This window comes from Rhineura floridana, chromosome 3 (genome assembly GCF_030035675.1).
Source record: "Rhineura floridana isolate rRhiFlo1 chromosome 3, rRhiFlo1.hap2, whole genome shotgun sequence".
Lineage (NCBI taxonomy): Eukaryota > Metazoa > Chordata > Lepidosauria > Squamata > Rhineuridae > Rhineura > Rhineura floridana.
The window spans coordinates 43479389-43495153 of NC_084482.1; the positions used below are offsets into that span (position 1 = coordinate 43479389).

General features: G+C 41.7%; 1 protein-coding gene across 7 annotated transcripts in view; it reads left to right on the plus strand.

The window, feature by feature from the left end:
• CEP112 (centrosomal protein 112) overlaps positions 1-15765 on the plus strand; it is a 433937-nt gene that overhangs the window by 7982 nt on the left and 410190 nt on the right. For all 7 annotated transcript variants that reach the window (XM_061615587.1, XM_061615581.1, XM_061615583.1 and 4 more), the window contains one exon: positions 398-567. In XM_061615587.1, coding sequence (XP_061471571.1) covers positions 398-567 — 170 coding nt within the window. The remainder of the gene's footprint in view (positions 1-397; positions 568-15765) is intronic.

Below are 15765 nucleotides of genomic sequence, written 5' to 3' on the forward strand. Positions count from 1 at the left end.
CTGAAGATTTTATAGTTCTACTTCTTCAGTCTGTAAATAGAAGGTAGCGTAGTGAGAAAAATGTAAAACCAAGGGAGAGGTTTATCACAGAGTTGACCTTTAATAAATATGTATAAAGGTCATTCCAGTTGAGTCTGACATATATTTTTTATTTATTTTTGGCACTATGCAAATGGCAAGTATAGCTGAGAAGCTGACATATTGTGCTAAACACAATCAGATATAAGTTAGAACTGAGAGCAGCATTTGTGAAAGATTAATACTTTGCTTGATATATTTAGAAGTGTTTCTGTTATAATCCTTAGCTTCTGTTACATAGGATCTGGAAATGCATAGTTTATAAAAAGAACCTACAAGATATTTCTCAAATTTAAGTTTTACATTTTTTAAAATGTAGTCAATCTATTTTGATGAACCAAATTCAACAAGAGTATGGAGTGGCAGTCAAGAAGATTTACCTGATTGGGTCATGGGAGAGCTGGGACAAAGCGATCCTAAACCGGATGAGTCTTGGAAACTTTCTTTTAGAGAGGAATCTGCTCTGGTAACCTCACCACTTGTACGCAGGTAAGAACTGTACACTTTAATTATACGTACTTTACTAATATTCTACATATATATTCAAAACTAGTAATTCCAAAAAACAATGTTTGTGAAGCATGTTAAAAAATAATCTTGGCACTCTGGTAAGAAATGCTGATTATAGTTTACATTGCAGAGAACAGCTATAAATGGACTAACTTGCTCGTCAGATTAAACTAGTTAAAATAAATTATGGTTTAATGTGAACGCACAGAGTACTTGTGGACTCTGACAAGATTGTGGGCACTTGACTCCTCTCTCACTTCTGCTGCTGCTGCGCTGGTGGGGAACTAAACCATCGTCTGTTATGTCCTAATCTGGGCTTGGTTTCTTTCTCTCCAAACAAACCATGAATGATGATGCTGTGCATTTATATTAAACCATAGCTTGTTTCGCTTCATTGGGACTTGTATCAAATGATCTAATGGGCATAAAAAATGGGTTTTTTTTGGTCCTCTTTTGTTTATGCTAGTCTTTAAAGTACATTATCCTATTATGCTTCTCAGTGGCTATCCCCAAGATCTGGAAGCCTACCCCAAGAGAGATCCACCAAGGTTTCTCTTTCCTTTCCCCTCCAGTTCTCAAAAAGGCATGTTTATTTAGACAGCTTTTGATTTGTCAAGCCAGTTTGATTTTTTAATTTATGTCTCTTTATGTGCTTTAGTGTAAACGTGTTTTGTGTAATTTGGTTTTATCTGTTGTCGTTAATCTTACCTTTTTTTAAAAAAAAGGTATTGTTAGCATGATTAGGTGTCTTGGGTGAATGTCAAACGGTGAGATATAAATAGCAAGAAGACTCAAGTACTGAGGCAACAAAATCAATGAATACCCTCAATCCATGTTAAAAATGGTTCTGAAATTTTTGTTAGGTACTCTGGTCTATTATTATTTTATTGTTGCTTTTCATGACTTTGGAAACACTGTTTCAATGACACAGGGATTGCCAGTGTGGCACTTGTCGGCCTGCAGAGGTTTTCCCTGATGCCCACAGGGTCCCCTCTCCCTGCAGATATTAGGCTTGAAAGAAGCATTCTTTTGTTAATAGAGTAATTTGCAGTGTGTGCTTGTTTGTGAGGTGTGTGGTGCCCACAGCAGTTTCTCTGGTTTGCAAATGGGTCCATGGGCCCAAAAGAGTTGGCGACTCCTGCAATAATAAGTGAAATGATTCCATGAGTTACTTATTTTGTAAATTCATTTTGAGGTTTAAACATACTTGTACGTTCAGGCTATTGGTACACAGCTGGAGTAGAGTTTAATAGTCCAGCTATTGTTGTCTGCTGCATTGTATTTTATGTTTAATTGTTTTATGCTGTCTATTTTTGTATTTTTTGTTAGCTTCTGGGCTTCTACAGTAGGAAGGATGGGATATACAATAAATAGTTATTGCTCCTTGTAAAGGAATTTTAGATCCTTTGAAAAAGATATATAAAAGTAAAAATCATTATTGTGATTCTCTTTTGATGTTGAAATTTGTTGTGAAACAGAATGACAGTTTTTGCTTTAACTTAGCTGGTAACCATGAATTTAGCTGTGAATTCGCTTTAGAAATTCTCTTCTTGTATGCTTTCTCCCCATACACCTCCGTGAATTGTTTACAATTCTAGGTATAACACTAAACCATGGTTTAGTGCTACTGTGTGACCAAAGGGTGCATTCCCATATTTCTGCCTTCTGCCATGCTTCTTGGATTAAATATAGTTTGATGTTCCATTCATACTGAAAAACTGATGTGTGCTTTCCCTCAGAACCACAATTTGAAACTGGCTTGCAATCCCGTTTTGGAAGGCAAGCGCAAATCATTTGCCAGTTAGGATGTAATGGCAAACTGGTTTTTGCAAAACAGGAAATAGCTAATTGGGAATATGATGGGGGCATATGAGCATAAAACTAATTCATGTACCTCTGTACTATAGTCTGGTGCAAGATATAACCCAGTCAAGAGTTTCCTTTGCAGCTGAATTTAGAGAGAACAGAAAGAGATCTGTGGTTTGTTGTCTTTTTAAATAAGAGATGTGGCACCATCTCCCCAGTAAGGCCCTACAATACTGGAAATATATGTTGGTTACTCTACTATTAAGGCAGTAAGGTAACCAAGAAGCATTGTGTGAACAAGCTGTTTAGCTGGCTGCTATAGAAATCCTTGGTGACAAATAAAAAACAAATAAAACAGAACCATTTTTGCAGCAAATTTTCTAGCTTGGCAAATACAGTAAAAATTATTAAAAGTTATTTGAATTTTTTTTGTTGGAACAAACTGTTTTGATTACTTTGTTTAGAAGGGTATTTTTCTTATTTTAGTTTAATACCTGTAATCTAATTTTGTCTGCTGTCCTGTTGCAGCTTGTGGGCAATTTTTTAAGAAAGTGTAACTTTGTCTTACAGCAAACACTTTGGGTAGGTAGTTAAAGAAAATGTTTACTGGCCATGACCTGATTCATCAAGAGTAAATTCCTGTCCCCCCAACCAAAGAGGAATGTATTTGATTTGTAATATTTCACACATGTGCTGTTTATGGTGAGTCATTCATTGAAATTTCGTGCTGCCTCAGATTTTACAGCCACCTGTACTTTGAAAAACCTCTTTAATTGTAAAAGCTGTTCCTTCCCCCTGTCCTGTTCAGAGCGGGATTCACGAGGCTGAGATGTAGGTGCAATCAAATCTTGTTTTATTAAAGTAATGGATACATCAAAAGCAGTACGCTTCATAGAAATCTCTAAGCTAGCTCACTAGAAGTCCCTAACTGCACTCCAGACATGCTCTGCAACGCATGAAGAAAGTTGACTCAGCAACTTAATCCAGAGCGTGACAGTCTTAAGTAGGGAAAGTTTTAGATCGTAATCTCTGGCTCCTCCGCAAGTCCTGCCTCTGTCCTGTCTGCTTCTCATGGTGTTGAGAGCGGGGTGACGGGGTGTGTGCCTCCAATGGCTCATCCGAAAGAACCGTCTCCTTAGCAACCGGCTCAAGGTCAGGGGGTGGTGACACGCTCGAGGCATCCCGGGAACCGCTTGGCAAAGGGGGAGTCACCGCCCTCTCTGGAACTTCTTCCAATGGCTCCTCCAACCTGTTGGGGGGCGGCGCGCTCTCCGCTTCCGAGGCCGCGCCATCTGTAGGAACTGGTCCGGAGTCAAACTCCCCTCCCCTCCCAAGGTCATGCTCAGACTCAACAATTCCTTGGTCTTCTGCGTCCTCTGACAGCTGGAAAACCTGGAACTCATGCCTCCTCCCTCCCTGGCCCTCGTGGGGAAGCGGAGTCTCAACACCCCCCTTCAAATGAGGGGATTGGTAAAAAGAAAGCTGAAAAACAAAGTCCAGAGGGTCACATCACTCGAAAATGCTTGGAAGTTGTTTAAAAACACTATATTAGAAGCTCAACTGGAGTGCATACCGCAGATCAGAAAAGATACCGCCAGGGCCAAGAAGATGCCAGCATGGTTAACGAGCAAAGTCAAGGAAGCTCTTAGAGGCAAAAAGTCTTCCTTCAAAAAATGGAAGTCTTGTCCGAATGAAGAAAATAAAAAAGAACACAAACTCTGGCAAAAGAAATGCAAGAAGACAATAAGGGATGCTAAAAAAGAATTTGAGGAGCACATTGCTAAGAACATAAAAACCAACAACAAAAAATTCTATAAATACATTCAAAGCAGGAGACCATCTAGGGAGACGATTGGACCCTTGGATGATAAGGGAGTCAAAGGTGTACTAAAGAACGATAAGGAGATTGCAGAGAAGCTAAATGAATTCTTTGCATCTGTCTTCACAGTGGAAGATATAGGGCAGATCCCTGAACCTGAACTAACATTTGCAGGAAGGGATTCTGAGGAACTGAGACAAATAGTGGTAACGAGAGAGGAAGTTCTAAGCTTAATGGACAATATAAAAACTGACAAATCACTGGGCCCGGATGGCATCCACCCGAGAGTTCTCAAAGAACTCAAATGTGAAATTGCTGATCTGCTAACTAAAATATGTAACTTGTCCCTTGGGTCCTCCTCCGTGCCTGAGGACTGGAAAGTGGCAAATGTAACGCCAATCTTCAAAAAGGGATCCAGAGGGGATCCCGGAAATTACAGGCCAGTTAGCTTAACTTCTGTCCCTGGAAAACTGGTAGAAAGTATGATTAAAGCTAGATTAACTAAGCACATAGAAGAACAAGCCTTGCTGAAGCAGAGCCAGCATGGCTTCTGCAAGGGAAAGTCCTGTCTCAGTAACCTATTAGAATTCTTTGAGAGTGTCAACAAGCATATAGATAGAGGTGATCCAGTGGACATAATGTACTTAGACTTTCAAAAAGCGTTTGACAAGGTACCTCACCAAAGACTTCTGAGGAAGCTTAGCAGTCATGGAATAAGAGGAGTGGTCCTCTTGTGGATAAGGAATTGGTTAAGAAGCAGAAAGCAGAGAGTAGGAATAAACGGACAGTTCTCCCAATGGAGGGCTGTAGAAAGTGGAGTCCCTCAAGGATCGGTATTGGGACCTGTACTTTTCAACTTGTTCATTAATGACCTAGAATTAGGAGTGAGCAGTGAAGTGGCCAAGTTTGCTGATGACACTAAATTGTTCAGGGTTGTTAAAACAAAAAGGGATTGCGAAGAGCTCCAAAAAGACCTCTCCAAACTGAGTGAATGGGCAGAAAAATGGCAAATGCAATTCAATATAAACAAGTGTAAAATTATGCATATTGGAGGAAAAAATCTGAATTTCACATATACGCTCATGGGGTCTGAACTGGCGGTGACCGACCAGGAGAGAGACCTCGGGGTTGTAGTGGACAGCACGATGAAAATGTCGACCCAGTGTGCGGCAGCTGTGAAAAAGGCAAATTCCATGCTAGCGATAATTAGGAAAGGTATTGAAAATAAAACAGCCGATATCATAATGCCGTTGTATAAATCTATGGTGCGGCCGCATTTGGAATACTGTGTACAGTTCTGGTCGCCTCATCTCAAAAAGGATATTCTAGAGTTGGAAAAGGTTCAGAAGAGGGCAACCAGAATGATCAAGGGGATGGAGCGACTCCCTTACGAGGAAAGGTTGCAGCATTTGGGGCTTTTTAGAGAAAAGGCGGGTCAGAGGAGACATGATAGAAGTGTATAAAATTATGCATGGCCTTGAGAAAGTGGATAGAGAAAAGTTCTTCTCCCTCTCTCATAATACTAGAACTCATGGACATTCAAAGAAGCTGAATGTTGGAAGATTCAGGACAGACAAAAGGAAGTACTTCTTTACTCAGCGCATAGTTAAACTATGGAATTTGCTCCCACAAGATGCAGTAATGGCCACCAGCTTGGATGGCTTTAAAAGAAGATTAGACAAATTCATGGAGGACAGGGCTATCAATGGCTGCTAGCCATGATGGCTGTGCTCTGCCACCCTAGTCAGAGGCAGCATGCTTCTGAAAACCAGTTGCCGGAAGCCTCAGGAGGGGAGAGTGTTCTTGCACTCGGGTCCTGCTTGCGGGCTTCCCCCAGGCACCTGGTTGGCCACTGTGAGAACAAGATGCTGGACTAGATGGGCCACTGGCCTGATCCAGCAGGCTCTTCTTATGTTCTTATGTTCTTAATATGTGTATGATGTTTTTTACAAACAAACCCTGTTTGATTAAAACCTTATTTGTGAAGCATTTTTAATGGCATTTTACATTTTGCTGTTTGTGTTCCAGGCCACTTTTTATTAATAACAATGCAGAATCTGTGACACCCTTTTCTTGATTAGACAGATCTTGAATGCTTCATAAACACATTAAACTGTCTTAAATCAACAGAACAAGCCATCTAGTCCCTTAACATTTTTAAAAACTGCCATCATACCCTTGTAATTAGTAGACCATTCCCTGTGCCTAATAATGAGTGGAGGGAGGAATAAAAGGTGACGGAGGATTTTCTAATCACCACCTAATGACCTTCTTTCTAATCATCACCTAATGCCCTTAAAAGCTATCTTGTGCCTTTTGTGTGTGTGTGAGTTTTTTTTTAGTGAAAGCTTTCTCTGGTTATCATATTTCCTACATTCGTTGAGAGTTTCCCATTTCAGGGTCAGCTCTCCTTCCTTTTGCTTTGCATTGGGCTGCCAAAAGGCGGCTCTGTTCATACTGAATGGTAGTCATCGTTTCACACTTTTCACTTCCCTGACCAATAGCAAGTTTGAGTGGCAATCTTTTACAGAAACATATTCTTATACAAATATAATATTGGAGACTTATGGTATATGTCTGTAAAGAAACATATATTAGAAAAAAAGTCAGTGTGGGAATGGGCCAGCACTCAGAGATATTGTGTTAGTCTGTACGCAACATCAAATCTCCCATTGCTTACCCAACCCCCTTTTTGCCCGCCAACAATTTTGTATATTCTTGCTTGATCTCATTCTAGCTGCCAAACCATGTGCCCCACCCAATCAGGCGGGGTATGTTCAGTAGTAAGGAGCCTCTAAAAGCCATCATACATACTTTAAGCAAATGTTCTGGTTATCATCTTTATGGCGGGGGGAGCATATTTAGCTATTACTATAGAAAAATAATCTCGGTTTTCAAGGCTTTAAAATTATGAAATTGGATGAACCATTAACATGGCTACTAATCCATATATTTGTACAAGATTGCTGATTGGTGGAGAGCAATTGGTTTTAAAAGTTCACTTTTAGTTGGCTAAACCTAAGCAGACAAAATGGCATGGCAAGTGAAGCTTGCTCTCCTTTGGAGACAATGTGAGATTAATTTCAGGTAGCATCCTCAAAATCCTGTTTGTGTCAGCGGGATTTATGCCAATAGAATACTTAGATTCTAAGTAGTTCTTAACCTGGGGTGCACACACCCCTGGGGGTGCGAGACACTTTTTCTAGGGGTGCGAGGCATTAACTATACAACCAAAGATTTTGGAAAACTGTCATTTATCTTAGCTAAGTTAGGCTAAAACACACATTAAAATAAAATAAATCAAAATAAAAATGAACGGTATTTTTTCAGGGAGTGCGAGAGCATATTTTGGAAATCCAAGGGGTGCTGGCAGTGGAAAAGGTTAAGAACCACTGACTTGGAAGGACAGAAAGCTCAGCAACAGGTATTTCAAAGGATACCTGTGAATCTTACTTTATTTCCAACTGACTTAAGTGATGTTTAAGTTGTAATTTTCATAATTTCAGTAGGTTCTCCTGGTAGGTTCATATTGGTACTCTTCTGGCTTGAAGAACATTATTGGGATATGGACCAATAGTATTCATATGAATACCATGATCTCTTGTAGATTGTGCATGTAGCCACAATACTTAGTACAGTAGGGCCCTGCTTTCCTGCGCTTCACTTCTTGGTGCTTCACTAATGCGGTAGTTTTGAATTGTATCCATGTTCCATATGTTCCGTGCTTGTTCCATTTTTGCGGCGGATAATTGCCAGAATACAGAGAGACGGTGAGTGCACAAATTGATGGCACCTGACGCCTTTCTGGGACTTAGCTACTGAGTGCGTCCTCAGAGCTTGGAAACGTTCCTTTTTTAAACTACAGTTGGGCTGATGGGAGTTGTAGTTCAAAAAAGAAACGTTTCCAAGCTCTGATGATGCCCTCAGCTGCTGAGTCCGAGAAGGGCGTCCGGTGACATTTTATTGTAGAGGGAGGTGGTGGAGGGCAAGCACACACACACGCAAACAAGCTGGGGGGAGAGTGAGTGGGCAAGGGGGGACAAGCGAGGGAGGTGGAGGAGTGTGAGCGAGCGAACAGGCAGGGGGGAGAGTGAGCGAGCAAGGGGAGATGAGCGAGGGAGGTGGTGGAGAGCGAGCAAGTGAACAAGCAGGGGGGAGGGCGAGCAGGCAAGGGGGGATGAGTGAGGGTGGCGGTGGAGGGCAAGCAAGTGCGTGAGCGAACAGGCAGGGGAGAGTGAGCGGACAAGGGGGAATGAGTGAGGGAGGTGGCAGGGGATGAGTGAGGGAGGTGGCGGAGGGTGAGCGAGTGAACAGGCAGGGGGGAGGGTGAGCAAACAGGCAGGGGGCAAGGGGGGATGAGAGAGGGAGGCGGTGGAGGGTGAGCAAGCGAGTGAACAGGCAGGGGGAGGGCGAGCGGGCAAAGGGATGAGCGAGGGAGGCGGCAGAGGGCGAGTGAGCAGGCGTGGGCGGGTGGGCATCTCCCTGCCTGCGATCTGTGGCAGGTAGCCTGCTGCGGTAGGGGAGCACTAGTCCCCCACCATAAGGAGGGCGAGTGAGCGAGCGAGCAGGGGGGGAGAGGGCGATGCACGGAAAAGCGGAACATCGATCAGCTGTTGTGCGGAGAGCTTCAGGGTCCAAGCACTGTCAGCTGGAGCTCCCTGCACTACAGCTGATCGATGTTCCGCTTTTTGGCGGTGTTTGCTTTTTGGCGGGGGTCTGGTCTCTAACGTGCCGTATAAGTGGGGCCCTACTGTAGTATGACACATCACTAATGACATAACTTGAGAACAGGGTGGCACTAAATAGTCTAACTGCCTCAGAAATGTTAATAACAATTAAGATATAACCCAAACTGGTTTGGAAAAGAGCATCACTATGGCACCATAGGCAGGGTATTTTCTGGATTTTATTTTAATTTTCATATTTCAGAATATAATTTCAAATAACAATTACAATTTAAATGTATTTATAAAAAGTGTCAAAAAATTACTATGAAAGACGGTAGATGCATCCGGGGCTCATTTGGAACAAAGGGTGGGATATAAACTGAATTAGTAGTGGTGGTGGACGGTGGTAGTAGTAGTAGTAATTATAACAATAGATAGTCTGCATCTGTGTTGGAATTGCTTTTTAAGATGTTTTAAAATATATTTTTAAAATGTTTTGTTCTTAAGATGTTTTAAAGTGCTTGTAGTGTTTTTGTTTACCGACCTGGGCTCCTTCTGGGAGGAAGGGTGCGATATGCAGTTAATAAATAATGATGTTTTAATAGTGACAGATATGCAAAATACATGGACTACTTACGTTGTTTATTCTTTTGTGATGGGGATGGCCTGGGCTTCCACAAAGGCAAACCTGTGAGTTATATTATTCTATTTTAGCATTTTATCTCTCTTCTTTGGTTGTTATGTATGTTAAAAGATTTGTTTTATTTACATATTTGATGTCAAAATGAAGCATTTATAGATGGCAACTAGGCTTTTAGAAGTGTAGAAATGAAGTCCACTTTTTATCTGGTACCACTAGAAGATTAATTTCCGCAATTGGCAGTCTAGTGACACCATTTTTTAGGAGAATGACCTAAATTGTTTTCTTGTTATGTTATGGTAATTGACCCATAAATGAAGCAGCAAAAGCACAAATTGTTCTTAGGATGGCTATTGCTGTTTCTTGGTGCAAGTCACTGAAATAGTCAGCAGGTGGAGGTGGTGTTCTGTAGAACAGACTAAAAGACAATACTTTTCTTTGTAGCTGAGTGTTCTGCTGTAGGATGTAGGTGTGTTATCTCAGTAGCTACTCTGTTTCCAACTGAATTACTTTATTTCTTGAAAAGCTTTTCTTAAAAATTCATGGATCATAAGCACTAAACGTAATTTGTCAGATCAGAAACAATTATTTTACTTCAGAAATAGATGGATGACTATAATTTAATAGAAATATTGCTCCTTCTTTTGTAGCTTTTTATTGCCTTTATGTATATAGGTCTAGACCAGGAATGGGAAACCAGTGGTCCTCCAGACTCATGGGATTCCAGCTCCCATCACCCCTGACCATCTGCCATCCTGGCAGGGGCTGATGGGGGGTTGGAAACACATAACATATGCAGAGCCACAGGTCCCCCATTCCTGGTGAACATAAACATAGGAAGTTACCTTATATCCATGTCAGACCATTGGCCTATCATTATTGTTGACACTAACTGGTAGTGGCTCTCTAGGGCTTCAGACAGGAGTCTTTCCAAGCCCTACCTGGAGATACCAGGGATTAAAGCTGGGACCTTCTGCATGCAAGCAAATACTGCACCACTGAGCTACAGCCCTTCCCCTAGTTGGGGTTAACTGTTTGGGACTGCAGCTGGATTCCCACTTCATTACTGTTTATGGCAAAGATGGGGAACCTTTGGCTCTTCAGATGTATTTATTTATTGCATTTATATACCGCCCCATAGCTGAAGCTGTCTGGGCAGCTTACAACAATTAAGAACATTGAAAACAAGTATACAAATTTAAACCATTAAAACCCATACAAACCGATAAGCAAGTTAAAAACACATGTTATTCAAATGCTGTTAAAATGGCTGAGAGAAGAGGAAAGTCTTGACCTGGTGCACAAAAGATAACAGGGTTGGTGCCAGGTGCACCTCATCAGGAAGATCATTCCATAATTTGGGGGCCACCACTGAGAAGGCCCTCTCCCTTGTTGCCAGACTCTGGGCTTTCTTCAGAGTAGGCACCTGGAGGAGGACCTTTGATGTTGAGCATAGTGTATGGGTAGGTTCATGTCGGGAGAGGTGTTCCATCAGGTATTGTGGTCCCAAGATGTGTAAAGCTTTATAGGTTAAAACCAGCACCTTGAATTGGGCTCGGAAACATACAGGCAGCCAATGCAAGTGGGCCAGAATTGGTTTTATATTTTCGAACCATCTGGTCCTGTTACCAATCTGGCCATTGCATTTTGCACAAGCTGCAGTTTCCGAACCATCTTCAAAGGCAGCCCCACGTAGAGTGCATTGCAGTAATCTAGCTTTTGGAGGTTACTAGATCATGGACAACTGAAGCCAGGTTATCCTTCTCCAGATAGGGGCATAACCGGGGCACCAACCGGAGTTGGTAGAAGGCACTCCGTGCCACCGAGACTACCTGAGCCTCAAGTGACAAAGATGGTTCTAGGAGAACCCCCAAACTATGAACCTGTTCCTTCAGCGGGAGTGCAACCCCATCCAGGACAGGTTGGACATTTACCATCTGGTCAGAAGAACCACCCACTAGCAGCATTTCAGTCTTGTCTGGATTGAGCCTCCGTTTATTAGCCCTCATCCAGTCCATTGTCGCAGCCAGGCACTGGTTCAGCACATTGACAGCCTCACCTGAAAAGGGTGAGAAGGAGAAATAGAGCTGCGTGTCATCAGTGTACTGATGGCAATGCACTCTGAAACTCCGGATGACCGCACCGAATGGCTGGCCTGAGCTGGCCTGCCACCACTCGTTCAAGGACCTTTCCCAGGAATGGAACATTTCCCACCGGCCTATCGTTACTAAGATTTTCTGAGTCCAGGGAGGGCCTCTTCAGGAGTGGTCTCACTACTGCCTCTTTCAGGCAGCCAGGGACCACTCCCTCTCGCAGAGAGGCATCAATCGCTTCCCAGCCCCAGCCAGCTGTTCCATCCCTGCTAGCTTTTATTAGCCAAGGAGGGCAAGGAATCCAATACAGAAGTGGTTGTATGAACCTGTCCAAGCACCTTGTCAATGTCCTCAAGCTGTAGCAACTGAAACTCATCCAAGAAATCAAGACAAGTCTGTGCTCTGGATACCTCGCTTGATTTGCCTGCTATAACACTGGAGTCTTAAGTCCTGGCGGATGCTAAAGATTTTATCCTGAAAGTGCCTAGCAAATTCATTACAGCCGGCCTCAGATGGTTCTACCATGTTTTTGGGGCCATCATGTAATAGCCTCTGGACAATTCTGAATAGCTCTGCTGGGCAGCAGAGTGATGACTTGATAGTGGCAGCAAAGTATTGTTTTTTTGCTGCCGTTACTGCCCCTAAATACAACTTACCATTGACACTTACCCAGTGTGTGACTACATCCACCAGGAGTTCATCTCCATCTGCACGCAAGCCATCTCCTATATTGTTTCATCGCTCTCAGATGCTCCTGGACTGCAGCTCCCATCATCCCTAGGCTTTAGTTGTGCTGGCTAGTGCCGATGGGGGTTGGAGAAACATGTATTCTATCTTGAGCTCCTTGAACAAAAGGCGGGATATAATTCCAATAATAAAATAAATATATAAATATCGTAAATATATAAATATTAAACATCTGCAAGGCCACAATGTCCTCATCCCTGATTTATGGCTAGGAGTTCTTACAGTCTTGGCTGTTACGCTAGCTGTTTCTTCCCTTTTTGGAATAGAGGGACACTGATATAGTTCATCCCCAGTAGCCTCTCAATAATTACTGAAATATACTGGATATATGGCTACCTTCTGAAGATAGATCAGAAATATCAGCGGGTCCAGATTATTATGCCTTGGCAGGTAGTCATTGGTAGATGTTTATATCTTATATAATACAATGCTTCAAGAGGCAGTTTGTTTCCATGCTGAATTCAAGATGCTGGCTTTAACCTGTATGGCTGGAACTGGGTTATTTAAAAGATCGCCTGTCTCCATTATGTATCTCCCATATGTTGAGGTCCAGTGATGAGATCTTTCTGTACGGACTGCCCTACTATCAAAGGTAAAATTGTTTACTACAGTGGGACTTTCTTGTGGTGTCTTCCCACTTGTAAAACTTTCTACCAGCTGATACATGTCAAAAATTCTTATTCAGCACTTTTACGAGGATTGTAAAAGTACTTATTTTAAAATAGGTTTTTGGTTGTTATGTAAGTTTGGGAGGGGTATATGTCATTTGTTCTATTTTCTGTGGCTATTGAGTCATCTTAAATTTTAATATTAGTGTTTTTACATCGTATTCTTACCATACTGTTTGTATAGAGAATTGGAAAACTGAGTATTAATTCTGAAATACATACCGTGCCTTGACAAAGGTGGCATTTACATGTAATGCTAAACCATGGTTTAGTGTTACGAGAACAAGCTGCAGTAAGACCTGCTACCCTTCGTCATTCCTCTGGCATAGCTATAAGGGGCTCAGAAGCGTTTTCTTCTGTTTTAGAACAGCTGCAGTTGTCTTTTTTTAGATTTGGTTAGTCTTAACTATGGTTAGTGGATACAACCCAACTTCAGAAAATAGTATTTTTATTGAGAGTTAGTGCTGCTCTGAAGCCTTCATTCAAATTTTTCTGCTGATTGGGCATTGGGGAGGGTGAAAATGAGTGGAGATTTTTTTCACAAAGCAAAATTGGGTGGTACGGTGACTAAGCAATAAAGGCAGGAATGGCAACATCGCTCTTTCTTTCTACCAAAGTTTATTTATTATTTTTTGCACCACTTCAAAAACGGTCAGCCAGGCAGTCACAGTCCCCTACAGTGGCTTAGTTGGAATGCTGCTATGTCATGATGGTGCATATAATGGGATGCTGCTAAATGAGAATATGTTATAATGTTATATGACGCTATTTTGTAAAGTGACCACTCCTGTCATCCAAGAAAATCTAACATGGGGCGTGGTTAATGAGCAGAGTCAAAGAAGCTATTAGAGGTAAGGCTTGCTTCAAAAAAAATGAAAGTCTTGTCTGAATGAGAATAAAAAGGAACACAAACTCTAGCAAAAGAAATGCAAAGACAATAAGGAATGCAAAAAAAAAAAGAATTTGAGGAGCACACTGCTAAAAACATAAAAACTAATAGCAATTTTTTTTTAAAATCCATCAAAGCAAGAGGCCGTCTAGGAGGCTGTTGGACCATTGTATGACAAGGGAGTCAAACGTGTGCTAAGCAGGATAAGGAAATTGCAGAGAAGCTAAATGAATTTTTTACATCTGTCTTCACAGTGGAAAATATGGGTCAGGGAGGCAAATAGTGATGACAAGAGATGAAATTCTAGGCTTAACAGACAAAATAAAAACTGATAAATTGCTGGGTCTGGAAGGTGTCCACACAAGAATTCTCAAAGAACTCAAATGTGAGATTGCTTCTTCTAACAAAAATATGTAACTTGTCCCTCAGATCTACCTCCATATCTGAGGACTGGAAAGTGGCTAATGTAACACCAATCTTTAAAAAGGGATCCAGGGGGCATCCTGGAAATTACAGACGGGTAAGCTTGTCTGTCCTGGGAAAACTGATAGAAAGTATTATTAACAATAAAATAACAAAGCATTTAGAAGAGTGAGTCTTGCTGAAGAAGAACCAGAATGGCTTCTGCCAGGATAAGTCCTGCCTCATTAATCTATTAGAGTTCTTTGAGAGTGTCAACAAACATATTGATAGAGGTGATCCCGTTGACATAGTGTTCTTGGACTTTGAAAAAGCTTTTGACAAGATACCTGACCAAAGACTCCTGAGTAAGTTTAGTAGTCATGGAATAAGAGGAGAAGTTCTCTTGTGGATCAGAAACTGGCTAGGAAACAGAAAGCAGAGAGTAGGACTAAATGGACAGTTGTCCCAATGGAAGGATGTAGAAAGCAGAGTCCCTCATGAATCAGTATTGGGACGTGGGCTTTTCAACCTGTTCATCAGTGAGCCAGAGTTAAGCAGTGAGGTGACTAAGTTTGCCAGTGATACTAAATTGTTCAAGTTTCTTAAAATAAAAAGATTACGAAGAGCTCTGAAACGACCTTTCCATAATGAGTGAATGGGCTGTAAAATGACAAATGCAATTCAAAGTAAACAAGTGTAAAGTTATCCATATTGGAGCAAAAAAATCTTAATTTTGCATATACGCCCATGGGGTCTGAATTGACAGTGACTGACCAGGAACAAGACCTTGGGGTTGTAGTGGATAGCTCAATGAAGATGTCGACTCAATGTGCTGTGGCTGTGAAAAAGGCAAATGTAGTGGTAGGGATCATCAGGAAAGGTATTGAAAATAAAACTACTGATATAATGCCATTACATAAATCTATGGTGTGGCTGCATTTGGAATACTGTGTACATTTCTGGTCCTTTCACCTCAAAAAGGATATTGTAGAGCCGGAAAAGGTTCAAAAAAGGGCAACCAAAATCATCAAACCTATGATGAGAGGTTGCAGCTTGTTTACAGAAAAGATAAGAGGTGACATGATAGAACTGTATAAAATTATGCATGGCATGGAGAAAGTGGGCAGAGAAAAGTTTTTCTCCTTCTCTCAGCACTAGAACTCTTGAACATCCAGTGAAGATGAATGTTGGAAGATTCAGGACAGACAAAAGAAAGTACTACTTCACACAACAGTGTATAGTTAAACTGTGGAATTCGCTCCCACAAGAGGCAGTGGTAGCCCCCAACTTGGGTGGCTGTCAAAGACAAATTAATGGAGGATAAGGCTATCAATGGCTATTCGCCAACTTGTATTCAGAAGCATACCACAACTAGCTGGCTTCTGTGAGAACAGGATGCTGGCCTGGATGGGTCATTGGTTTCATCCAGCAGTCTCTTCTTACGTT